The sequence below is a fragment of the Panthera leo genome, chromosome C1 (genome assembly GCF_018350215.1).
Source record: "Panthera leo isolate Ple1 chromosome C1, P.leo_Ple1_pat1.1, whole genome shotgun sequence".
Classification (NCBI taxonomy): Eukaryota; Metazoa; Chordata; class Mammalia; order Carnivora; family Felidae; genus Panthera; species Panthera leo.
In genome coordinates this window covers 96565913-96593886 of record NC_056686.1, presented here as the reverse complement: position 1 = coordinate 96593886, position 27974 = coordinate 96565913, and the positions used below count along the sequence as shown (strand labels likewise).

The following is a 27974-nucleotide window of genomic DNA, read 5'->3' as shown; positions in this document are numbered from 1 at the left end:
CTTAAGTTTTCTCATTTGACACAAGTACAATAGACTGCTCTTGAACGAAAAATCAAGTTTGAATCTCATGTTAATCTAACAGCATGGGCTGAGGAAGGGTCTGCCTCTGAGAGGCAGAATGAGTGCATACCGAAAACCCGTGAACTGCAGTATGTCATTTTTGACCCTAGGAATTGTTAGATGGTTTTTCATCTATGGTGTTCTAGAGTTGCTACTGTTCTTATGTAAAGGGTTCTTGGTTCATAGTCATGTAAGTGGACCTGTAAACCCCAACTGTTTGTCTTAAAACTAACTTATTTTGGTGATTTTCTTTTCTTAGCTGTGGAAAATTAAGTCATAAGCTGAGTCATGTGCCTGGACTCTCCCCTTGTTGGCACCGGTACTTACCCGTTAAGGAAGGAGACGGCTGCAGAAACCCTGAGATACCTACCTGCTTGTTCACACACAGAGGTGCCCTCAGCTCTGCCTAGTCTTATGAATGGTGTTTTCAGAGGAACAAATCCTTTTCCAACTGGGCATGCATGCCAAAAACTGTGTTTTCATGGTTTTCAAACAATATGAATAGTCAGGAGACTATTGTGTGTTATGGTAACATAAGGGCAACTTTCTAAGCTAGGAAATTGATTTTGGGCATTTCAGTGCTATGACAGTTAAATTTACTACAAGTAGTCTTTTGGGTTACTAATGGTAGATGCCCAAAGCATGAAGAAACTATCCTCTATTGGAAGTGGCAAATTCAGTACTTTTTATTAAGTCTATACAATTGGAGATTTCTTTTCTCTAACAAAGATCAAATTTAAACTATTTTAGGTTGAACCCAAATAAAATAACTTTATTGGAGAATTTCAGTTTCTAGGCTTTTTTTGTTGTGGCAGAGAAAAAAAAAACCTTTTAAATTGTGAGTTTCTGCTCAGCTACAGAGAAATTTTAATGAGTTCACAATTCTGAAGTTAATCCCAGTAACTGTGCAGTTGTTGATGAAAGAGTCATGCATATAACATGCCATGTAATTGAGCACGAGGAAGTTTAAGTGTGTGCAGTCCTTCATGTCCATCATACAACATGGTTTCCACACAAATCGTCTGAGCTGTTTCCTATCACAGTACTACGTGATAGCATTAACGGTTTGTTGTACAGCTTTCTTCTTTTTTAAAGTTTATTTTTATTTATTTTGTGAGACAGAGAGCCAGCAGGGGAGGGGCAGAGAAAGAGGGAGACAGAATCCCAAGCAGGCTCTGCAGTGTCAGCGCAGAGCCCAGTGTGGGGCTTGAACTCATCAACTGTGAGATCATGACCTGAGCCAAAATCAAGAGTCAGACGCTCAACTGACTGAGCCATCCAGGCGCCCCTGTTGTACAACTTAACATAGCCAACCCTCAGCACACTTTCAGGTCCGTGGTGTCTGTACTCAGCCAAGCTATGCCTTTGATGATTTGGATTCTCTATCAGCGTCCCCTGTTACACACACGTGTCTACATATGTTCATGAAAATTCTCATAGTCTACATATAATTCTTTTTAAGTTTATCTGCTTTGAAGAATTTCTTGAGGCAAATTGAAAGTCTGAACATTTTAAGGATGAGAATTTATTAATTTTTCTTTTCTTTTTTTAAATTATTTTTTTAACGTTTATTTATTCTTGAGAGAGACAGAGACAGGGTGCCAGCTGGGAAGGGTCAGAGAGAGGCAGACACAGAATTGGAAGCCGGCTCCAGGCTCTGAGCTGTCAGCACAGAGCCCAGTGTGGGGCTCGAACTCACAAACCGTGAGATCATGACCTGAGCTGAAGTCAGCCGCTTACCTGACTGAGCCACCCAGCACCCCAATTTTATCTTATTTTTAATTGAAATACAGTTAACATACAGTGCTATTTGCAGGCATGCATTATAATGTTTCAACAATTTTAGACATTATTCAATGCTCACCACATGATAAGTATACTTTTAATCCCTTTTGTGAATTTTTAAAAGGAAATAATTTAGAAACTTATTACATGTAAAGAATGTACCCACACAAAATCAGTATACCAGTTACACATATTCTAATGTGCAGGAAGATTTTTGAAGTTTAAAGATGAATTTCTCAAGAGTCCCCAGGGATTGAGGTCAGACCTCTCTGGTTTTATATCCTTAGCTCTGCCACTTATTAGCTTCATAATGTAAGACAAATTCCTTAACCTCTTTGCATCTCAATTTATCTGTTGAATGGGGATAACTACCACCTAATAGAGTTTTTAAGGTTGAATGAGATTATCATGTAAGGTACTTAGTACAACATAATAGTACGCAGCACTTTATAAATCCATGACAAACCTTTGTTGTTACTATTTAAAACCTTTTAAAATCTTTCACCAATAGATTCCTGTGAAGATAGAAACATAGGAAGCAAGGTTGCTGAACTAGGAGGGATTACCAAAAATTTGCAGCCATTTTAAATGCCTCATGAGAGTTATAATTACTTTTAAAGGTACCCCCCCATAATAGTGATTTGCCTGTAGAAGGAACTGTTTTGTAAAGGCACTTCAGTGTTTCATCAGATGGCTCGTAGAAGTCTTGCTTTTATTATTTTCTATAAGGAACAATAGCAACTGTGTCAATGCGAGATTGAGCTCAGTGCGAATTTCAGATGAAGAATGCTTATGCCTGTATCTTTCTCTCCTACAAAAAAGTGCTATTTGGTTTTTATTTGCATTTTTACACAGTGAATTCTTTAGTTTAAATGCAGTATTTAGAATAGTTTACTCTTGTGGATTTCAGTTAGTTTTGATAGTGTATAATTGATTTACATTATTTTTCAGGTAGATAAAATTATATGTAAGTATAGTCGCTCATGTCAGGAACAGGAATCATTCTTGATTCCTTCCTCTTCCTCACACCTCACATCCAGGCACCAAGTCTTCAAATAACTATCTTCTAGATACTTTTCTAATCAGTCTACCATTCTTCATACCCACTTCTACCAGCCCAATCGATATTATCCTGTTTTTTGAACAACTTTATGCTCCTTTGCTCTTACATATGTGTGGCCCCCTGGCCCCTAAGCTCAATCTGTTCTTAACAGAAGTTAATGTGTTTTTCCTAAGATGCAAGTCTCACCATTTAGAGTCTATTAGTGGCTTTACTATTACTTTGAAGACAAAAATCCAAAATACTTTCAGCAATGTGTACAGCCCCACCTTGTTGAGAAAGATTTTTGACTCTATGTTCAAAAGATACTTTGGGTATAAAATTCTAGATTTTTTAAAAGTTTATTTATGTATTTTGAGAAAGACGGAGAGAGTGTGAGTAGGGGGTGGGGGCGGTGGGGCAGAGAGAGAGGAAGAATCTCAAGCAGGCTCTGTGCCATCAGTGCAGATCCCGACATGGGGCTCAAACCTATGAAACCATGAGATCATGAACTGAGAGGAAATCAAGACTCAGATGCTTAACTGACTGAGCCACCCAGTGCCCCTAAAATTCTGGTTTTAAAAGTGTTGTTGCTCTACTGCTCTCTGGATTGTGTTGTTTCTGAAAAGAACTCTTGTCATTCTTATCTTTGTTCCTCTGTATGTAATTTTTTAAAACCTCTGCTGCTTTTAATTTAAGGTTTTCATCATCAAATTTGTGCAGTTTCATTACAATATGCATTGGTGTGGTGTTCTTCATGATTTTTGTGCTTGGGGTTTGTTGCACTTATTGGATGTGTGTATATTTATATAGTTTAATTTTCGCTATTATTTCTTAAAATAAATTTTCTATACTCCATGCTCTCCTACCTCCTTCTGGGACTCCCAGTTTATAAGCATAATACTATGCTTGAAGTTGACCCACAGCTTACTAATGTTTTATACGTTTCCCAGTCTTTTTTCTCCGTCTTTAATTTTGGATAGTTTCTGTTGCCTTGCCTTCAAGTTCACTAACTTATTCTTCACTAATTTGCTGTTAATCTTACCTAATGTATTTTTGCCTATGGAATTTTTTTTTTTTTTTATCTTTCATGCCTCTCCTTAATATGCTATTTCTTTTCTCTACCTTGTTTAATATAATATATTTATAATAGAAATAGTAAATAAGGACATTAAAAGAGTTATCTGTGTCATTTTGGGGTTTGTTTTCAATGATTGATTTTTTTTATTTTGGGTCATATTTTCTTCTTTGCATGCCTGCTAATTTTTTATTGGATGTGAATTTTATACTGTTGGGTGTTGGATTTTTGTGTATATGGATGTGTTGTTTTTACATTCTTTTAAATATTCTTGAGCTTGTTTTGGAATATGGTTAAGTTACTTGGAAACCGTTTGATCATTTCAAGGCTTTTAAGCTTTGTGAGTTGGGCCAGAGCAGCCTTTAATCCAAGGCTACTTTTTCCCCTATGGAAGCAGTATCCTCTTGAGTATTCTACCCAGTTCTCTGTTTATTAGGTGAGATTTTTCCAGTTTGACTGTGGGAATACAAACTCTTCCCAACTCAAAATTTGCCTGCTTCTTTTGGTAGTTCTTTCCCTGTTGTTCAGTATTTCCCAACAAGTATTGTGCTGGTCAATACTTACCTAAAGACTTGAAAAGAACTCTCTGCACATTATTTTGGTATTCTCCTCTCTATGCAGCTGTCTTTCCTCTGGTACTCTGCCCTGCAAATTCCAGCCGTCTTGGCCTTTGCAAATTCTTGACTGTGTCTCCTGAACATAACGAGGCTGCTTGATTTGGTTTAGGTTCCCCCTTCCTGCCCCACAACCTAGAAACTGACTCTAAGGAGGAATCTGGGGCATTCATGGGGCTCAACTCATTTAATTCCTCTATCCTGTTTTATCTATTGTCTAACATCAAAAACCCGTATTTCATATATATGTGTATGAAAAATATATACGTACATATATATATATGAAATATATATATAAAATATATATATATTTTTTCCTTCCCCCCCCCCCCCCCCCCCCCGCCAGTTTTTTAAGTTGTTTCCATCTTAGTAAATGGAACAAAATTTACTCAGTTTCTCAGGGTTTATTCTTGGGGTTCCTCTCTTTGCCTCCATATCTAATCCACCACCAAACTGTGTCAGTTCTACCTTTCCACTGCTAGTAGGTTAAGCCTCCTTCACTTTCACTTGAGTTGACATGCTAACCCTTTCCACTCTTGTCTCATACAGTTGGTTCTCCGTAGCCACATGAATATGTTTAAAAATATGGAAACTATATACTTAGGTTATTCCTACGTAAGCCCTTCCTGGCTTTCCCTATGGTGGCCTCCAAGGTCCTTCATTATCAGGCTTGCCTCCTTTTCTAACTTCACTCCTCAATACTGTACAATCACACTGACCTCCTTCTGTTCCTCCATTATACCAAGTTCTTTCTTCTATCACATTTGTGCCCAGAATACATTTTCTTATGTTCTCCCCTGAATGGCTGCTCAGCTGTCTGTTCCTCTGATGACCCTAATTAGCTCCCCGTCTTTCCTTGTTATCAGTTATATGGCCCTATTCATTTACTTCAGGGTGCTTGTTACAATCTGATTATCTTGTTTATTGTAACTGCAGAGAAGTCCTTTATTTCTTTTTAAAAAATTATTTGCTTTTAATTGAAGTATAGTTGATATACAGTATATTAGTTCCAGATATATTAGTTCCAGATAGTGATTCAACATTTACATATATTACAGATGCTCACCATAAGTGTAGTTGCCACCTGTCACCATACAAAGTTACTGACTTTGTGCTCTTATTATATTTATATATATGTATATATATATATATATATATATATATATATATATATATATAGTGTTATTATATATATACTATATATTATAGTACATTATAGTATTATTGACTATTCCCTATGCTGTACTTTATATTGCTGTGACTTATTTATTTTATAACTGGGAATTTGTATGTCTTAATCCCCTTTGCCTGTTTCACTTATCTTATTACCTTCCTTTCTGGCAACCACCACTTTGTTCTCTGTATTTATGAGTCTGTTTCTGTTTTGTTTGTTTTGTCTTTTAGATTCCACACCTAAATGAAATCATATATTTGTGTTTATCTTATTTCACTTAGCATAACCCCCTTGAGGTCTATCCATGTCACAAATGGCAAGATTTCATTCTTTTTTCCCCCTTTTTTATAGCTGAGTAATATTCCAGTTTGTGTGTGTGTGCGCGTGCGCGCACGCGTGCACACAATATCTTCCTTATTCATTCATTTGTCATTGGGTACTTAGGTTGCTTCCGTGTATTGGCTATTCTAAATAATGCTTCAGTAAAAAGATGGGAGCATGTATCTTGTCAAATTAGTGTTTTTGTTTTCTTTGGGTAAATACCCAGTAGTAGAATTATTGGATCGTATGATATTTGTATTTCTAATTAATTAATTCATTCATTCATTCATTTTTTTAACATGAAATTTGTTGTCAAATTGGTTTCCATACAACACCCAGTGCTCATCCCAACAGGTGCCCTCCTCAATGCCCATCACCCACTTTCCCCTCCCTCCCACCCCCCATCAACCCTCAGTTTATTCTCAGTTTTTAAAGAGTCTCTTATGGTTTGGCTCCCTCCCTCTCTTTTTTTTTTTTTTTATCCTTCCCCCCATGATGGTCTTCTGTTAAGTTTCTCAGGATCCACATAAGAGTGAAAACATATGGTATCTGTCTTTCTCTGTATGACTTATTTCACTTAGCATAACACTCTCTAGTTCCATCCACGTTGCTACAAAAGGCCATATTTCATTCTTTCTCATTGCCAAGTAGTATTCCATTGTATATATAAACTACATCTTCTTTATCCATTCATCAGTTGATGGACATTTAGGCTTTTTCCATAATTTGGCTATTGTTGAAAGTGCTGCTATGTATTTCTAATTTTTTGAGGAACCTCCATGCTCTTTTCCATAGTGGCTGTATCAAATTTACAATTCTGACAATAGACCAATAGTGCATGAGGGTGCCCTTTTATCTGCATCCTCACCAACACTTGTTATTTCTTGTGTTTTTGATACTGGCCATTCTGACAGATGTGAGGTGATATCTCACTGTGCTTTTTTTTTAATTTCCCTGATGATTATTGATGATTAACATCTTTTCATGTGTCTGTTAGCCATCTGTATGTCGTCTTTGGAAAAATGTGTGTTCAGATCCTCTGTCCCATTTTTAAATTGCATTGTTTGTTTTCTTGGCATTGGGTTGTATGAGTTTTTAAATATATTTTGGATATTAATCCTTACTAAATATATTTTTGCAAATATCTTCTCCCATTCTGTATGTCTCTTTTTTTGTTGTTGATGGTTTTCTTAGCTGTGAAAAAGCTTTTTATTTTGATAGAGTCCTACTTGTTTAGTTTTGCTTTTTTTGCCCTTGTCTGAAGAGATAGATTAAATACTGCTAAGACCAATGTCCAAGAGTATTACTGCCTGTATTTTTTTTTTAGGCGTTTTACAATTTGGGGTCTCACGTTTATTTTTGTATATAGTGTAGAAAATGGTCCAGTTTCATTCTTTTGCATGTGGCTGTCCAGTTTTCCCAACACCATTTTTTAAAATGTTTATTCATTTTTGAGAGACAGACACAGAGTGTGAGTGGGGGAGGGGCAGAGAGAGAGGGAGACACAAAATCTGAAGCAGGCTCCAGGCTCTGAGTGCACGGGGCTTGAACCCATGAACTGCGAGATCATGACGTGAGTTGAAGACAGACACTTAACCGACTGAGCCATCCAGGCCCCCCCAGCCCAACACCATTTGTTGAAGAGATGGTCTTTTCCCCATTGTGTGTTTTTGCCTACTTTGTCTTAGATTAATTGACCATATAAGTGCTGGTTTATTTTGGGGCTCTCTATTCTGTTCCATTGATTTGTGTGTCAATATTTGTTCCAGTTCCATAGTGTTTTCATGACTATAGCTCTGAGGTATAGTTTGAAATCTGGTATTCTGATACCTCCGGCTTTGGTCTTCTGTGAAAACTGCTATTGGTATTTTGATAGGGATTGCATTAAATTTGTAGATTTTTTGGGTAGTATGGATGGACATTTTAACAATATTCTTCAGTACGTGAGCATGGCGTATTTTTTTTTATTTGTGTCGTCTTCAATTTCTTTAATATCTTACAGTTTTCAGAGTACAGGTCTTTCACCTCCTTGGTTAAATTTATTCCTAGGTATTTTATTCTTTTTGATACAATTGTAAATGACATTGTTTTCTTAATTTCTTTTTCTGATGGTTCTGATGGTTTTTCTGATGGTTCAGTGTATAGAAATGCAACAGATTTCTGTATAACTTTGCATCTTTTTTTTTAAATTTTTTTTTAACGTTTTTATTCATTTTTGAGACAGAGAGAGACAGAGCATGAATGGGGGAGGGTCAGAGAGAGGGAGACACAGAATCTGAAACAGGTTCCGGGCTCCGAGCTGTGAGCACAGGGGCCCGATGCGGGGCTCGAACTCATGGACCGCAAGATTGTGACCTGAGCCGAAGTCGGCGCTCAACCGACTGAGCCACCCAGGTGCCCCTGTATAACTTTGCATCTTACAACTTGACTCATTTATTAGTTCTAATAATTTTTAGTGGAATCTTTAGGGTTTTCTATATCTAGTATCATGTCATCTGCAAGTGACAGTTTTACTTTTTTCTTACCAATTAGGATGACTTTTATTTCTTTTTCTTGTCAGATTGCTGTGAATAGGACTTCTAGTACTATGTTAAATAAAAGTGGTAAGAGTGGACATCCTGGTCTTTTTCCTGATATTAGAGGAAAAGCTTTTAGCTTTTTACCTTTGAGTGTGATGTTAGCTGTGTTGTTTTTTTTTTTTTTCTTCAATATATGGCATTTATTATGTTGAGGTATGTTCCCTTTATCCCCATGTTGTTGAGAGTTTTTATCATGAATGGATGCTGAATTTTGTCATGCTTTTTCTACGATCTGTTGAGATGGTTATATGATTTTTATCATTTTTTGTTGATTTGGTGTTTCATGTTGACTGATTTGTGGATATCGAACCATCCTTGCATACTTGGAATAAATCTCACTTGATCATGGTGAATGATCTTTTTAATGGTGTTGTTGAATTCAACTTTCTATTACAGTAAAACCTTGGTTTGCCCGCATAATTCATTCTGGAAACATACTTGCAATCCAAAACACTCATATATCAAAGCAAATTTCCCCATAATAATTAATGAAAACTCAGATGATTCATTCTATAACCCCAAAATATTCATATAAAAATGATTTCAATACTGTAATAAAATACAAAATAATAAAGAAAATACAACACACAAAGAAAAATGAACAAATTAACCTGCAGTTACCTTTGAAAACCTTCATGGCTGGTATGAGGTAGACAAGAGAGGAGGGTTATTGTGTAGGATGACTTTCACTAGCACTAATGAATCATTGCTATCTTTTGGCTCAATGGAATCTTTTTCTGCATGGGGGCCATTGTATATGTTCACACAGATATTAACTACAGTACAGTATAAACTCTTGTCATATACTGCATTTAATGTAACTGGCAATTACATTAGGGTCTGTGTCTGCAGGCAGCCTAACCTAGAATGAAGCAAAGCATTTGTAAGCTTATTCTTGTATGGGAAAGCAAAGGACTGTCCATAGGTGCTCTGAAGTGACAAGAAAATACACTAGTGCCAGTTGTGGGCACTTTCCAATGTTCTGAAAAATCACTGATTTCTGCCAGACACCATGGCCTGAGACCAAGCATTCGAGTATGGGAGATGATCACCCACAATCTGATAGAGAGAAACCATTGGCTCAGGTGTGATCATGTGATGTTTGGTATTATGTACTACTCATTGCAAGATATCGCTCGTTTATCAAGCTAAAATTTATTAGAACTGTTTACTCATCTTGTGGAATACTCACAGAACAAGTTATTCGCAATCCAAGGTTTTACTCTATTTTGTTCATGACTTTTTGCATCTTGTTCATCAAGGATATTGGCCTGTAATTTTCTTTTTTCATAGTGTCTTTGTTTTGGTATCAGGTTAATGCTGGCCTTGTAGAATGAATTTGGTAGCATTCCTTCCTCTTCAATTTTTTTGGAAGAGTTTGAAGATATGTATTAACTTTTCTTTATATGTTTGGTAGAATTCATTTGTGAAGCCAGCTGGTCCTAAACTTACATTTGTTAGGAATATTTTTGATAACTGATTCAAATTCATTACTAGTAATTGGTTTGTTCAGATTATCTTTTTCTTTCCTTTTTAGTTTTGGAAGATTGTGTGCTTTGGGGCTCCTGGGTGCTGGCTCAGTCGGTTAAGTGTCCAACTTCACCTCAGGTAATGATCTTGTGGTTCGTGAGTTCAAGCCCCACGTTGGGCTCTGTGCTGACAGCTCAGAACCTGGAGCCTGCTTCAGATTCTGTGTCTCCCTCTGTCTCTGTTCCTCCCCCACTTGTGCTCTGTCTTTTTCTCATAAATAAACATTTTTTTAAGTTAAAAAAAACTGTAGGGTTGTATGTTTTTAGGTATTTACCTATTTCTTCTAGGTTGTTCAATTTGTTGGGATACAATTTTTTTGTAGTAGTCTCTTATAATGCTTTGTATTTCTGTGGTGTCAGTTGTAACTTCTTTTTCATTTCTGATTTTGAGTCCTCTTTTTTTCTTTATGAGTGTCTAACGTTTTATCAATTTTGCTTATCTTCCAAAGAACTAGCTTTTAGCTTCATTGATATTTTCTATTCTTTTTTTTTAGTTTCTATTTTTTCTGCCCTGATCTTTTTGTTTTTTTAGTTTTTTTTAATATTTATTTATTTAATATATGAAATTTATTGTCAAATTGGTTTCCATACAACACCCAGTGCTCATCCCAAAAGATGCCCTCTTCAATACCCATCACCCACCCTCTCCTCCCTCCCACCCCCCATCAACCTCAGTTCTCAGTTTTTTTTTTTTTTTTTTTTTTAGATTTCTTTTTTTTTTCTTTTTTTTTTTTTTTATTTTTTAATATATGAAATTTACTGTCAAATTGGTTTCCATACAACACCCAGTGCTCATCCCAAAAGGTGCCCTCCTCAATACCCATCACCCACCCTGCCCTCCCTCCCACCCCCCATCAACCCTCAGTTTGTTCTCAGTTTTTAACAGTCTCTAATGCTTTGGCTCTCTCCCACTCTAACCTCTTTTTTTTTTTTTTTTTCCTTCCCCTCCCCCATGGGTTTCTGTTATGTTTCTCAGGATCCACATAAGAGTGAAACCATATGGTATCTGTCTTTCTCTGTATGGCTTATTTCACTTAGCATCACACTCTCCAGTTCCATCCATGTTGCTACAAAAGGCCATATTTCATTTTTTCTCATTGCCACGTAGTATTCCATTGTGTATATAAACCACAGTTTCTTTATCCATTCATCAGTTGATGGACATTTAGGCTCTTTCCATAATTTGGCTATTGTTGAGAGTGCCGCTATAAACATTGGGGTATAGGTGCCCCTATGCATCAGTACTCCTGTATCCCTTGGATAAATTCCTAGCAGTGCTATTGCTGGGTCATAGGGTAGGTCTATTTTTAATTTTCTGAGGAACCTCCACACTGCTTTCCAGAGCGGCTGCACCAATTTGCATTCCCACCAACAGTGCAAGAGGGTTCCTGTTTCTCCACATCCTCTCCAGCATCTATAGTCTCCTGATTTCTTCATTTTGGCCACTCTGACTGGCGTGAGGTGGTATCTGAGTGTGGTTTTGATTTGTATTTCCCTGATAAGGAGCGACGTTGAACATCTTTTCATGTGCCTGTTGGCCATCCGGATGTCTTCTTTAGAGAAGTGTCTATTCATGTTTTCTGCCCATTTCTTCACTGGGTTATTTGTTTTTCGGGTGTGGAGTTTGATGAGCTCTTTATAGATTTTGGATACTAGCCCTTTGTCCGATGTGTCATTTGCAAATATCTTTTCCCATTCCGTTGGTTGCCTTTTAGTTTTGTTGGTTGTTTCCTTTGCTGTGCAGAAGCTTTTTATCTTCATAAGGTCCCAGTAATTCACTTTTGCTTTTAATTCCCTTGCCTTTGGGGATGTGCCGAGTAAGAGATTGCTACGGCTGAGGTCAGAGAGGTCTTTTCCTGCTTTCTCCTCTAAGGTTTTGATGGTTTCCTGTCTCACATTCAGGTCCTTTATCCATTTTGAGTTTATTTTTGTGAATGGTGTGAGAAAGTGGTCTAGTTTCAACCTTCTGCATGTTGCTGTCCAGTTCTCCCAGCACCATTTGTTAAAGAGACTGTCTTTTTTCCATTGGATGTTCTTTCCTGCTTTGTCAAAGATGAGTTGGCCATACGTTTGTGGGTCTAGTTCTGGGGTTTCTATTCTATTCCATTGGTCTATGTGTCTGTTTTTATGCCAATACCATGCTGTCTTGATGATGACAGCTTTGTAGTAGAGGCTAAAGTCTGGGATTGTGATGCCTCCTGCTTTGGTCTTCTTCTTCAAAATTACTTTGGCTATTCGGGGCCTTTTGTGGTTCCATATGAATTTTAGGATTGCTTGTTCTAGTTTCGAGAAGAATGCTGGTGCAATTTTGATTGGGATTGCATTGAATGTGTAGATAGCTTTGGGTAGTATTGACATTTTGACAATATTTATTCTTCCAATCCATGAGCAGGGAATGTCTTTCCATTTCTTTATATCTTCTTCAATTACCTGCATAAGCTTTCTATAGTTTTCAGCATACAGATCTTTTACATCTTTGGTTAGATTTATTCCTAGGTATTTTATGCTTCTTGGTGCAATTGTGAATGGGATCAGTTTCTTCATTTGTCTTTCTGTTGCTTCATTGTTAGTGTATAAGAATGCAACTGATTTCTGCACATTGATTTTGTATCCTGCAACTTTGCTGAATTCATGTATCAGTTCTAGCAGACTTTTGGTGGAGTCTATCGGATTTTCCATGTATAATATCATGTCATCTGCAAAAAGCGAAAGCTTGACTTCATCTTTGCCAATTTTGATGCCTTTGATTTCCTTTTGTTGTCTGATTGCTGATGCTAGAACTTCCAGCACTATATTAAACAGCAGCGGTGACAGTGGGCATCCCTGTCGTGTTCCTGATTTCAGGGAAAAAGCTCTCAGTTTTTCCCCGTTGAGGATGATGTTAGCTGTGGGCTTTTCATAAATGGCCTTTATGATCTTTAAGTATGTTCCTTCTATCCCGACTTTCTCAAGGGTTTTTATTAAGAAAGGGTGCTGGATTTTGTCAAAGGCCTTTTCTGCATCGATTGACAGGATCATATGGTTCTTCTCTTTTTTTTTGTTAATGTGATGTATCACGTTGATTGATTTGCGAATGTTGAACCAGCCCTGCATCCCAGGAATGAATCCCACTTGATCATGGTGAATAATTCTTTTTATATGCTGTTGAATTCGATTTGCTAGTATCTTATTAAGAATTTTTGCATCCATATTCATCAGGGATATTGGCCTGTAGTTCTCTTTTTTTACTGGGTCTCTGTCTGGTTTAGGAATCAAAGTAATACTGGCTTCATAGAATGAGTCTGGAAGTTTTCCTTCCCTTTCTATTTCTTGGAATAGCTTGAGAAGGATAGGTATTATCTCTGCTTTAAATGTCTGGTAGAACTCCCCTGGGAAGCCATCTGGTCCTGGACTCTTATTTGTTGGGAGATTTTTGATAACCGATTCAATTTCTTCGCTGGTTATGGGTCTGTTCAAGCTTTCTATTTCCTCCTGATTGAGTTTTGGAAGAGTGTGGGTGTTTAGAAATTTGTCCATTTCTTCCAGGTTGTCCAATTTGCTGGCATATAATTTTTCATAGTATTCCCTGATAATTGTTTGTATCTCTGAGGGATTGGTTGTAATCATTCCATTTTCATTCATGATTTTATCTATCTGGGTCATCTCCCTTTTCTTTTTGAGAAGCCTGGCTAGAGGTTTGTCAATTTTGTTTATTTTTTCAAAAAACCAACTCTTGGTTTCGTTGATCTGCTCTACAGTTTTTTTAGATTCTATATTGTTTATTTCTGCTCTGATCTTTATGATTTCTCTTCTTCTGCTGGGTTTAGGCTGCCTTTGCTGTTCTGCTTCTATTTCCTTTAGGTGTGCTGTTAGATTTTGTATTTGGGATTTTTCTTGTTTCTTGAGATAGGCCTGGATTGCAATGTATTTTCCTCTCAGGACTGCCTTCGCTGCATCCCAAAGCGTTTGGATTGTTGTATTTTCATTTTCGTTTGTTTCCATATATGTTTTAATTTCTTCTCTAATTGCCTGGTTGACCCACTCATTCGTTAGTAGGGTGTTCTTTAACCTCCATGCTTTTGGAGGTTTTCCAGACTTTTTCCTGTGGTTGATTTCAAGCTTCATAGCATTGTGGTCTGAAAGTATGCATGGTATAATTTCAATTCTTGTAAACTTATGAAGGGCTGTTTTGTGACCCAGTATATGATCTATCTTGGAGAATGTTCCATGTGCACTCGAGAAGAAAGTATATTCTGTTGCTTTGGGATGCAGAGTTCTAAATATATCTGTCAAGTCCATCTGATCCAATGTATCATTCAGGGCCCTTGTTTCTTTATTGACTGTGTGTCTAGATGATCTATCCATTTCTGTAAGTGGGGTGTTAAAGTCCCCTGCAATGACCACATTCTTATCAATAAGGTTGCTTATGTTTATGAGTAATTGTTTTATATATCTGGGGGCTCGGGTATTTGGCGCATAGACATTTATAATAGTTAGCTCTTCCTGGTGGATAGACCCTGTGATTATTATATAATGCCCTTCTTCATCTCTTGTTACAGCCTTTAATTTAAAGTCTAGTTTGTCTGATATAAGTATGGCTACTCCAGCTTTCTTTTGGCTTCCAGGAGCATGATAAATAGTTCTCCATCCCCTCACTCTCAATCTAAAGGTGTCCTCAGATCTAAAATGAGTCTCTTGTAGACAGCAAATAGATGGGTCTTGTTTTTTTATCCATTCTGATACCCTATGTCTTTTAGTTGGCGCATTTAATCCATTTACATTCAGTGTTATTATAGAAAGATATGGGTTTAGAGTCATTGTGATGTCTGTATGTTTTATGCTTGTAGTGATGTCTCTGGTACTTTGTCTCACAGGATCCCCCTTAGGATCTCTTGTAGGGCTGGTTTCGTGGTGACAAATTCCTTCAGTTTTTGTTTGTTTGGGAAGACCTTTATCTCTCCTTCTATTCTAAATGACAGACTTGCTGGATAAAGGATTCTCGGCTGCATATTTTTTCTGTTTAGCACACTGTAGATATCGTGCCAAGCCTTTCTGGCCTGCCAAGTTTCAAAGGAGAGATCGGTCACGAGTCTTATAGGTCTCCCTTTATATGTGAGGGCACGTTTATCCCTTGCTGCTTTCAGAATTTTCTCTTTATCCTTGTATTTTGCCAGTTTCACTATGATATGTCGTGCAGAAGATCGATTCAAGTTACGTCTGAAGGGAGTTCTCTGTGCCTCTTGGATTTCAATGCCTTTTTCCTTCCCCAGTTCAGGGAAGTTCTCAGCTATAATTTGTTCAAGTACCCCTTCAGCACCCTTCCCTCTCTCTTCCTCCTCTGGGATACCAATTATGCGTATATTATTTTTTTTTAGTGTATCACTTAGTTCTCTAATTTTCCCCTCATACTCCTGGATTTTTTTATCTCTCTTTCTTTCAGCTTCCTCTTTCTCCATAACTTTATCTTCTAGTTCACCTATTCTCTCCTCTGCCTCTTCAAGCCGAGCCATCGTGGATTCCATTTTGTTTTGCAATTCGTTTAAAGCGTTTTTCAACTCCTCGTGACTGTTCCTTAGTCCCTCGATCTTTGTGGCAAGAGATTCTCTGCTGTCCTGTATACTGTTTTCAAGCCCAGCGATTAATTTTATGACTATTATTCTAAATTCACTTTCTGTTATATTATTTAAATCCTTTTTGATCAGTTCATTAGCTGTTGTTATTTCCTGGAGATTCTTCTGAGGGGAATTCTTCCGTTTGGTCATTTTGGAGAGTCCCTGGCGTGGTGAGGACCTGCAGTGCACTTCCCCTGTGCTGTGGTGTATAACTGGAGTTAGTGGGCGGGGCCGCAGTCCGACCCGATGTCTGCCCCCAGCCCACTGCTGGGGCCACAGTCAGACTGGTGTGTGCCTTCTCTTCCCCTCTCCTAGGGGCGGGATTCACTGTGGGGTGGCGTGTCCCGTCTGGGCTACTTGCACACTGCCAGGCTTGTGTTGCTGGGGATCTGGCGTATTAGCTGGGGTGGGTAGGCAAGGTGCACGGGGGCTGGAGGGGCAGGCTTAGCTCGCTTCTCCTTAGGTGATCCACTTCAGGAGGAGCCCTGTGGCAGTGGGAGGGAGTCAGATCCGCTGCCGGAGGTTTGGCTCCGCAGAAGCACAGAGTTGGGTGTTTGCGCGGAGCGAGCAAGTTCTCTGGCAGGAACTGGTTCCCTTTGGGATTTTGGCTGGGGGATGGGCGGGGGAGATGGCGCTGGCGCCTTTGTTCCCCGCCAAGCTGAGCTCTGCCGTCCGGGGGCTCAGCAGCTCTCCCTCCCTTTGTCCTCCAGCCTTCCCGCTTTCCGAGCAAAGCTGTTAACTTATGACCTCCCAGACGCTAAGTCGCGCTTGCTGTCGGAACACAGTCTGTCCGGCCCCTCCGCTTTTGCCAGCCAGACTCGGGGGCTCTGCTTGGCCGGCGAGCCGCCCCTCCGCCCCGGCTCCCTCCCGCCAGTCCGTGGAGCGCGCACCGCCTCGCCGCCCTTCCTACCCTCTTCCGTGGGCCTCTAGTCTGCGCTTGACTCCGGAGACTCCCTTCTGCTAATCCTCTGGCGGTTTTCTGGGTTCTTTAGGCAGGTGTAGGTGGAATCTAAGTGATCGGCAGGACGCGCTGTGAGCCCCGCGTCCTCCTACGCCGCCATCTTCCGGAACCGAGAGCAGTTCTCAGTTTTTAAGAGTCTCTTATGCTTTGGCTCTCTCCCACTCTAACTTCTTTTTTTTTTTTTTTTTTTTCCCCTTCCCCTCTCCCATGGGTTTCTGTTAAGTTTCTCAGGATCCACATAAGAGTGAAAACATATGGTATCTGTCTTTCTCTGGATGGCTTATTTCACTTAGCATAACACTCTCCAGTTCTATCCACGTTGCTACAAAGGGCCATATCTCATTCTTTCTCATTGCCACATAGTACTCCATTGTGTATATAAACCACAATTTCTTTATCCATTCATCAGTTGATGGACATTTAGGCTCTTTCCATAATTTGGCTATTGTTGAGAGTGCTGCTATAAACATTGGGGTACAAGTGCCCCTATGCATCAGCACTCCTGTATCCCTTGGGTAAATTCCTAGCAGTGCTACTGCTGGGTCATAGGGTAGGTCTATTTTTAATTTTTTGAGGAACCTCCACACTGTTTTTCAGAGCGGCTGCACCAGTTTGCATTCCCACCAACAGTGCCAAGAGGATTACCATTTCTCCACATCCTCTCCAGCATCTATAGTCTCCTGATTTGTTCATTTTGGCCACTCTGACTGGTGTGAGGTGATATCTGAGTGTGGTTTTGATTTGTATTTCCCTGATGAGGAGTGACATTGAGCATCTTTTCATGTGCCTGTTGGCCATCTGGATGTCTTCTTTAGAGAAGTGTTTATTCATGTCTTTTGCCCATTTCTTCACTGGATTATTTGTTTTTCAGGTGTGGAGTTTGGTGAGCTCTATAGATTTTGGATACTAGCCCTTTGTCATTTGCAAATATGTTTTCCCATTCTGTTGGTTGCCTTTTAGTTTTGTTGATTGTTTCCTTTGCTGTGCAGAAGCTTTTTATCTTCATGAGGTTCCAATGTTCATTTTTGCTTTTAATTCCCTTGCCTTTGGGGATGTGTCAAGTAAGAAATTGCTGCGGCTGAGGTCAGAGAGGTTTTTTTCCTGCTTTCTCCTCTAGGGTTTTGATGGTTTCCTGTCTCACATTCAGGTCCTTTATCCATTTTGAGTTTATTTTTGTGAATGGTATGAGAAAGTGGTCTAGTTTCAATCTTCTGCATGTTGCTGTCCAGTTCTCCCAGCACCATTTGTTAAAGAGACTGTCTTTTTTCCATTGGCTATTCTTTCCTGCTTTGTCAGATTAGTTGGCCATACTTTTGTGGGTCTAGTTCTGGGGTTTCTATTCTATTCCATTGGTCTATGTGTCTGTTTTTGTGCCAATACCATGCTGTCTTGATGATTACAGCTTTGTAGTAGATGATAAAGTCTGGGATTGTGATGCGTCCTGCTTTGGTAGTCTTCTTCAAAATTACTTTGGCTATTCGGGGATTTTTGTGGTTCCATATGAATTTTAGGATTGCTTGTTCTAGCTTCGAGAAGAATGCTGGTGCAATTTTGATTGGAATTGCATTGAATGTGTAGATAGCTTTGGGTAGTATTGACATTTTAACAATATTTATTATTCCAATCCATGAGCACAGAATGTTTTTCCATTTCTTTATATCTTCTTCAATTTCCTTCATAAGCTTTCTATAGTTTTCAGCATACAGATCTTTTACATCTTTGGTTAGATTTATTCCTAGATTTTTTATATTCTTGGTGCAATTGTGAATGGGATCAGTTTCTTTATTTGTCTTTCTGTTGCTTCATTATTAGTATATAAGAATGCAACTGATTTCTGTACATTGATTTTGTATCCTGCAACTTTGCTGAATACAAATACATGTATCAGTTCTAACAGACTTTTGGTGGAGTCTATGGGATTTTCCATGTATAATATCATGTCATCTGCGAAAAGTAAAAGCTTAACTTCATCTTTGCCAGTTTTGATGCCTTTGATTTCCTTTTGTTGTCTGATTGCTGATGCTAGAACTTCCAACACTATGTGAAACAACAGCGGTGAGAGTGGACATCCCTGTCGTGTTCCTGATCTCAGGGAAAAAGCTCTCAGTTTTTCCCCATTGAGGATGATGTTAGCTGTGGGCTTTTCATAAATGGCTTTTATGATGTTTAAGTATGTTCCTTCTATCCCTACTTTCTCGAGGGTTTTTATTTAGAAAGCATGCTGAATTTTGTCAAATGCTTTTTCTGCATCGATTGACAGGATCATATGGTTCTTATCTTTTCTTTTATTAATGTGATGTATCACAATGATTGATTTGCAAATGTTGAACCAGCCCTGCAGCCCAGGAATGAATCCCACTTGATCATGGTGAATAATTCTTTTTATATGCTGTTGAATTCAATTTGCTAGTATCTTATTGAGAATTTTTGCATCCATATTCATCAGAGATACTGGCCTGTAGTTCTCTTTTTTTACTGGGTCTCTGTCTGGTTTAGGAATCAAAGTAATACTGGCCTCATAGAATGAGTCTGGAAGTTTTCCTTCCCTTTCTATTTCTTGGAATAGCTTGAGAAGGATAGGTATTATCTCTGCTTTAAATGTTTGGTAGAACTCCCCAGGGAAGCTATCTGGTCCTGGACTCTTATTTGTTGGGAGTGTTTTGATAACTGATTCAATTTTTTCGCTGGGTATGGGTCTGTTCAAGTTTTCTTTTTCTTCCTGTTTGAGTTTTGGAAGTGGGTGGGTGTTTAGGAATTTGTCCATTTCTTCCAGGTTGTCCAGTTTGTTGGCATATAATTTTTCATAGTATTCCCTGATAACTGCTTGTATTTCTGAGGGATTGGTTGTAATAATTCCATTTTCACTCATGATTTTATCTATTTGGGTTATCTCCCTTTTCTTTTTGAGAAGCCTGGCTAGAGGTTTATCAATTTTGTTTATTTTTTCAAAAAACCAACTCTTGGTTTCATTGATCTGCTCTACAGTTTTTTTTAGATTCTATATTGTTTATTTCTGCTCTGGTCTTTATTATTTCTCTTCTTTTGCTGGGTTTAGGGTGTCTTTCCTGTTCTGCTTCTATTTCCTTTAGGTGTGCTGTTAGATTTTGTATTTGGGATTTTTCTTGTTTCTTGAGATAGGCCTGGATTGCAGTGTATTTTCCTCTCAGGACTGCCTTCGCTACATCCCAAAGCATTTGGATTGTTGTGTTTTCATTTTCATTTGTTTCCATATATTTTTAAATTTCTTCTCTAATTGCCTGGTTGACCCAGTCATTCTTTAGTAGGGTGTTCTTTAACCTCCATGCTTTTGGAGGTTTTCCAGACTTTTTCCTGTGGTTGATTTCAAGCTTCATAGTATTGTGGTCTGAAAGTGTGCATGGTACAATCTCAATTCTTGTATACTTATGAAGGGCTGTTTTGTGACCCAGTATGTGATCTATCTTGGAGAATGTTCCATGTGCACTCGAGAAGAAAGTATATTCTGTTGCTTTAGGATGCAGAGTTCTAAATATATCTGTCAAGACCATCTGTTCCAATGTATCATTCAGGGCCCTTGTTTCTTTATTGATCCTGTGTCTAGATGATCTATCCATTACTGTAAGTGGAGTATTAAAGTCCCCTGCAATTACCACATTCTTATCAATAAGGTTGCTTATGTTTGTGAGTAATTGTTTTATATATTTGGGGGCTCCCGTATTCAGAGCATAGACATTTATAATCGTTAGTTCTTCTTGATGGATAGACCCTGTAATTATTATATAATGCCCTTCTTCATCTCTTGTTACAGCCTTTAATTTAAAGTCTAGTTGTCTGATCTAAGTGTGGATACTCCAGCTTTCTTTTGACTTCCAGGAGCATGATAAATAGTTCTCCATCCCCTCACTTTCAATCTGAAGATGTCCTCAGGTCTAAAATGAGTCTCTTGTAGACAGTAAATAGATGGGTCTTGTTTTTTTTATCCATTCTGATACCCTATGTCTTTTGGTTGGTGCATTTAGTCCATTTACATTTAGTGTTATTACAGAAAGATATGGGTTTAGAATCATTGTGATGTCTGTAGGTTTCATGCTTGTAGTGATGTCTCTGGTACTTTGTCTCACAGGATCCCCCTTAGGATCTCTTGTAGGGCTGGTTTAGTGGTGATGATTTCCTTCAGTTTTTATTTGTTTGGAAGACCTTTATCTCTCTTTCTATTCTAAATGACAGATTTGCTGGGCAAAGGATTCTCAGCTGCATATTTTTTATGTTCATCACCTTGAAGATTTCCTGCCTTTCCTTTCTGGCCTGCCAAGTTTCAGTAGAGAGATCCATCACGAGTCTTATCGGTCTCCCTTTATATGTTAGGGCACTATTATCCTTAGCTGCTTTCATAATTTTCTCTTTATCCTTGTATTTTGCCAGTTTCGCTATGATATGTTGTGCAGAAGATCGATTCAAGTTACGTGTGAAGGGAGTTCTCTGTGCCTCTTGGATTTCAATGCCTTTTTCCTTCCCCAGATCAGGGAAGTTCTCAGCTATGATTTTTTCAAGTACACCTTCAGCACCTTTCCCTCTCTCTTCCTCCTCTGGAGTATCAATTATGCGTGGATTATTTCTCTTTAGTGCATCACTTAGTTCTCTAATTTTCCCCTTATAGTCCTGGATTTTTTTATCTCTCTTTTTCTCAGCTTCCTCTTTTTCCATAATTTTATCTTCTAGTTCACCTATTCTCTCCTCTGCCTCTTCAATCCGAGGTGTGGTCGCCTCCATTTTATTTTGCAGCTCATTTATAGCATTTTTTAGCTCCTCCTGGCTGTTTCTTAGTCCCTTGATCTCTGTAGCATTAGATTCTCTGCTGTCCTCTATACTGTTTTCAAGCCCAGTGATTAATTTTATGACTATTATTTTAAATTCACTTTTCTGTTATATTGTTTAAATCGTATTTGATCAGTTTTTTAGCTGTCACTACTTCCTGCAGTTTCTTTTGAGGGGAATTCTTCCGTTTCGTCATTTTGGATAGTCCCTGGAGTGGTGCAGAACTGCAGGGCACTTCCCCTGTGCTCTCTTGAATAACTTGCGTTGGTGGGTGGGGCGCAGTCCGACCTGATGTCTGCCCCCAGCCCACCACTGGGGCCACAGTCAGACTGGTGTGTACCTTCTCTTCCCCTCTCCTAGGGGCGGGATTCACTGTGGGGTAGTGTGGCCCCTGTCTGGGGTACTTGCACACTGCCAGGCTTGTGGCGCTGTTTCTGGCCTATTAGCTGGGGTGGATTGGCAAGGTGCACTGGGGCGGGAGGGGCAGTCTCACTCACTTTCCTTCGGAGATCCGCTTCGGGAGGGGCCCTGTGGCACCGGGAGGGAGTCAGACCTGCCGGAGGGATGGATCTGCAGAAGCACAGCGTTGGGTGTTTGTGCGGTGCAAGCAAGTTCCCTGACAGGAACCGGTTCCCTTTGGGATTTTGGCTGGCGGATGGGCGAGGGAGATGGTGCTGGCAAGCGCCTTTGTTCCCAGCCAAGCTGAACTCTGTCGTCCGGGGCTCAACAACACTCCCTCCCGTTGTCCTCCAGCCCTCCCACTCTCCAAGCAGAGCTGTTAGCTTATAACCTTCCAGATGTTAAGTCCCGCTTGCTGTCGGAATACACTCCGTCCGGCCCCTCCGCTTTTGCAAGCCAGACTCGGGGGCTCTGCTTTGCCGGCGGGCTGCCCCTCTGCCCCGGCTCCCTCCTGCCTGTCCATGTAGCATGCCCCACCTCTCCACCCTTCCTACCCTCTTCCGTGGGCCTCTCGTCTATGCTTGGCTCCGAGAATCTGTTCTGCTAGTTTTCTGGTGGTTTTCTTGGTTATTTAGGCAGGTGTGGGTGGAATCTAAGTGATCAGCAGGACCCGGTGAGCCCAGCGTCTTCCTACGCCTCCATCTTCTCCCCTGCTCCGATCTTTATCATTTCCTTCCTTCTCCTGACTTTGAGCTTTGTTCTTCTGTTTCTCTTTAAGTAAAAGATTAGATTGGGATTTTTCTTATTTCTTGAGATAGGCCTATATTGCTATAAACTACCTTCTTAAATGTAAGTGGGGTGTCCCCTACTATTATTGTATTACTGTTAGTTTGTCCCTTTATATCTGTTAGCATTTGCTTTATATATTTAGGTGCTGCTATATTGGGTGCATAGATATTTACAATTGTTACATCCTCTTGTAGGATTGATACCTTTTTACATTATGTAATATCCGTCTTTGTCTCTTGTATTAGTCTTTGTTTTAAAGTTTATTTTGTCTAATATAAGTATTGCTACCCAGCTTTTTTTCATTTCATTTGCATGGAGTATCTTTTTTTACCTGTTCACTTTTAGTCTCTGTGTGTCCTTAGATCATGTGTGTCCTTAGGTCTGAAGTGACTATCTCCTAGGCAACATATAGATGGGTCTTTTCTTTTTAATATCTATTCAGTCACCCAATGTCTTTTGATTAGAACATTTAGTCCATTTACACTTAAAGTAATTATTGATAGCTATGTACTTACTGCCATTTTATTACTTGTTTCATGGTTGTTTTGTAGTTTATCTCTGTTCTTTTTTTGCTCTCGTTCCTTGTGATTTGATGATTTTCTTTAGTTTTAGGCTTGGATTTCTTTCTCTCTCTCTCTCTCTCTCTTTTTTTTTTTTTTTTTTTTTTTTTGTATTTACTATAGGTTTTTGGTTTGTGGTTGCCATGGGGTTCATATATAACATCCTATGTATACAGCAGCCTATTTTAAGTTGATGTTTGCTTAAGTTCAAATATATCCTACAAGTACTACATTTTGGAGCACCTGGGTGGCTCAATTGGTTGAGCGTCTGACTCCATTTCAGCTCAAGTCATGATCCCAGGGTTGTGAGATTGAGCCCTGCATTGGCCTCCATGCTGAGTGTGGAGCCCGCTTAAGAGTCTCTCTCTCTCTGCTGCTCTCCCCACTCCTGCTCTCTCTCTCTCTAAACAATTTTAAAAAAATAACTGCAATATTAAAAAAAAAAAACATAAAAGTACTGCATTTTTACTCCCCGTCTCCATGTTTTACGTATTTTGTGTTACATTTTACATCTTTTAATTTTGTGTATCCCTGAACTAATTATTGACATAATTGATTTCACTGCTTTTGTCTTTTATTCTCATTTTGGCTTTATAAGTGATTGATCTACTACCTTTACTATATGTTTGCTTTTACCGGTTAATATTTTTTTCATAAATGTTTACTAAAGTTTTGGCCTTTTCCGCTTAAAGAAGTCCTTTTAACATTTCTTGTAAGGCCAGTTGGTGGCAATAAACTCCCTTGACTTTTGTTTGTCTGGGAAACTCTCTCTTCAATTCTGAATGATGACCTTTCTGGGTAGAATATGGTTGGCATTTTTTACCTTTCAACACTTTGAATATATCATGCTACCACCTTTTGGCCTGCAAAGTTTCTGCTGAAAAGATCAGCTGATAACCTGGTGGGTTTTCCCTTGTAGATAACTGGCTTCTTTTCTTTTGCTGCTTTTTTTTAAGGTTTTATTTTAGTCACCCAATGCTCATCACAGCAAGTGTACCCATCCTCCACCCCTTCCCCTTTGGTAGCCATCAGTTTGTTCTCTATAGTTAAGAGACTGTTTCTTGGTTTGTCTCCCTTTTTCCTCCCTTTGCTTGTTTTTTTTGTTTCTTAAATTCCACCATATGAATGAAATCATATGATCTTTATCTTTCCCTGGCTGATTTATTTCATCTGGCCTTATATGTACTCTCTAGCTCATCCATGTCATTGCAAATGGCAAGATTTCATTCTTTTTTATGGTTGAATAATATTCCACTGGGTATAGCATATTTTTTTTTATCCATTCATTGATCGTTGGACACTTGGGTTGCTTCCATACCTTGGCTATTGCAAGTAGGTGCTATAAACCTTGGAATAAACAAAGTGTGTATCCCTTTGAATTAGTGTTTTGATATTCTTTGGGTAAAACCCCAGTAGTGTGATTGCTGGATCATAGGGTAGTTCTATTTTTAATGTTTTGAGGAATGTCCATACTGTTTACCACAATGCCTGTACCAGTTTGCATTCCTCCCAACAGTGCAGAAGGGTTCCTTTTTCTCCACATCCTCACCAAAACCTCTTGTTTCTTGCGTTGTTGATTTTTGCCATTCTGACGGGTGTGAGGTGTTATTGTGGTTTTGATTTCCATTTCCCTGATGATAAGTGATGATGATCTTTTCATGTATATGTTGGCTGTCTGTGTGTCTTCTTTGGAGAATGTCTGTTCACGTCTTCACATTTTTAATTGGATTATTTGTTTTTTGGGTGTTGTGTTTTATAAGTTCTTTATATATTTTGTATACTAACCTTTAATTGGCTATCTTATTTACAAATATTTTCTCTCATCTGTAGATTGTCTTTTAGATTTGATTGTTTCCTTCACTGTACAGAAGCTTTTTATTTTGATATAGTCCCAATGGTTTCTTTCTTTCTTTTTTTTTTTTTTTTTTTGCTTTTGTTTCTCTTGCCTCAGGAGATATATCTAGAAGATGCTGCTACAGCTGATGTCAAAGAATTTACTCCCTGTGTTTTCTTCTAGGATTTTTATGGTTTCAGGTCTCATGTTTAAGTCTTTAATCCATTTTGAATTAATTTTTGTGTATGGTATAATAAAGTGGTCCAGTTTCATTCTTTTGCATGTACTGTCCAGTTTCCCAACACCATTTGTTGAAGAGACTTTCTTTTTCTCATTGGATATTGTTTCCTGCTTTGTCAAAGATTAATTCACCATGTGACTTTGGGTTTATTTCTGGGTTTTCTATTCTGTTGATTTATGTGTTTGTTTTTGTGCCAGTACCATACTGTTTTGATCACTGTAGCTTTGTAATACAATTGAATCCTGGAATTGTGATGCCTCCAGCTTTGCTTTTCTCTTTCAAGATTGCTTAGGCTATTTGGGGTCTTTTGTGGTTCCATACAAATTTTAGGATTGTTTGTTCTAGTTCTGTGAAAAATGCTGTTGGTGTTTTGATAGGGGTTGCATTAAATGTGTAGATTGCTCTGGGTAGTGTAGATTTTAACAATATTTCTTCTGGGGCGCCTGGGTGGCTCAGTCGGTTAAGTGTCCGACTTCAGCTCAGGTCACGATCTCACGGTCTGTGGGTTTGAGCCCTGCGTCGGGCTCTGGGCTGATGGCTCAGAGCCTGGAGCCTGCTTCTGATTCTGTGTCTCCCTCTCTCTCTGCCCCTCTCCCGTTCATGCTCTGTCTCTCTCTGTCTCAAAAATAAACGTTAAAAAAAAAATTAAAAAAAAAACAACAAAAAAACCAGTATTTCTTCTTCCAGTTTATGAGCATGGAATGTCTTTCCATTTTTTTGTATCTTCAATTTCTTTCATCAGTGTTTTATAGTTTTCAGAGTATAAGTCTTTCACCTCTTTGTTTAGGTTTATTCCTAGTTATCTTACTTGGTGCAGTTGTAAATGTGATTGTTTTCTTAATTTCTCTTCCTGCTGCTTCATTAGTAGTGTACAGAAAAAACATATTTCTGTACATTGATTTTGTATCCTGTGACTTTACTGAATTCACTGATCATTTCTAGCATTTTTTGTGGAGTCTTTTGGGTTTTCTACATAGATTATCGTATCATCTGCAGATAGTGGAAGTGTTACTTGTTCCTTACCGATTTGGATGCCTTTTATTTCTTTTTGTTGTCTAATTGCTATGGCTAGGACTTTCAGTACTATATTAAATAAAAGTGGTGAAAGTGGATATCCCTGTCTTGTTCCTGACCTGAGGGTAAAGGCTGTCAGTTTGTCCTCATTGAGGGTGATGTTAGCTGTGGGTTTTTCATAGATGGCCTTTATCATGTTGAGGTATGTTCCCTCGAAACTATTTTGTGGAGGGTTTTTATCATTAATGAATGTTATATTTTGTCAAATGCTTCTTCTGCATTTATTGAAATGATCATATGGTTCTTATCCTTTCTCTTACTGATATGACATATAACAGTGATTGATATGCAAATATTGGACCACTCTTGCAACCCAAGAATCTATCTCCCTTGATCGTGGTGAATAATTTTTTTAACGTATTGTTGGATTTGGTTTGCTAGTATTTTGTTAAGGATTTTTACATTTGTGTTCATCAGAGATATTGGCCTGTAGTGTTCTTTTTTTGTGGTGTCTTTGGCTTTGGTATCAGAGTCATGCTGGCCTCATAGAATGAATTTGGAAGTTTTCCTTCTTTTTCTACTTTTTGGAATAGTTTGAAAAGAATGGGTCTTACCTCTTTAAATGTATGGTAGAATTAGCCTGTGAAGCCATCTAGTCTTGGACTTTTGTTCAGGTGGGAGGTTTTTGATGACTGATTCAATTTCTTTGCTAGTAATTGGTCTGCTCAAATTTCCTATTTTTTTTCCTGTTTCAGTTTTGGTAGGCTATATGTTTCTAGGAATTTATCAATTTCTTCTAGGTTATCTAATTTGTTGGCATATAGTTTTTGATAATATTCTCTCAAAATTATTTATATTTCTGTGTTTGTTTTGTTATTTCTGCTCTCAGTTATGATTTTATTTTGGTCCTTTCTTTGTTTTTCTTGGTAAGTCTGCCCAGAAGTTTATCAATTTTACTGATTTTTTTTTTTTTCCCAAAGAATCAGTTCCTGGTTTCATTGATTTGTTCTATTGTTTCTGTAGTTTCTGTATCATTTATTCCTGTTCTGACCTTTATTATTTCCTTACTGTTGTTTTAGGCTTTGTTTGTTGCTCTTCTTGTGGCAGGCCTGGATTTCTATAAACTTTTGCTTTTGCTACATCCCAAGGGTTTTGAACCATTGTGTTTCATTTTCATTTGTTTCCCATGTACTTTTTTAAAAAATTAATTAATTTATGTTTTAATTTACATCCAAATTAGTTAACATATAGTGCAACAATGATTTCAGGAGTAGATTCCTTAGTGCCCCTTATCCATTTAGCCCATCCCCCCTCCCACAATCCCTCCAGTAACCCTCAGTTTGTTCTCCATATTTATGAGTCTCTTCTGTTTTGTCTCCCTCCCTGTTTTTATATTATTTTTGTTTCCCTTCCCTTCTGTTCATCTGTTTTGTCTCTTAAAGTCCTCATATGAGTGAAGTCATATGATTGTTGTCTTTCTCTGACTAATTTCACTTAGCATAATACCCTCTAGTTCCATCTACATAGTTGCAAATGGCAAGATTTCATTCTTTTTGATTGCCGAGTAATATTCCATCGTATATATACACCACATCTTTATCCATTCATCCAT

At 38.5% G+C, this 27974-nt stretch overlaps 1 protein-coding gene across 9 annotated transcripts in view; it reads left to right on the top strand.

Annotated features, from left to right (window-relative positions):
- Window positions 1–27974, top strand: part of PHTF1 (putative homeodomain transcription factor 1) — a 95946-nt gene that overhangs the window by 57889 nt on the left and 10083 nt on the right. For 6 of the 9 annotated variants that reach the window (XR_006206584.1, XR_006206585.1, XR_006206590.1 and 3 more), the window contains exon 19: window positions 320–450. Coding sequence is in view for 2 of the 9 variants with exons in the window: in XM_042953486.1 (XP_042809420.1) it covers window positions 320–340 (21 nt within the window). In the remaining 7 variants the exon portion in view is untranslated. Of the gene's footprint in view, window positions 1–319; window positions 844–10187; window positions 10220–27974 lie in introns of those variants that run through there. The other 3 variants (XM_042953486.1, XM_042953487.1, XR_006206591.1) reach the window with 2 other exon arrangements.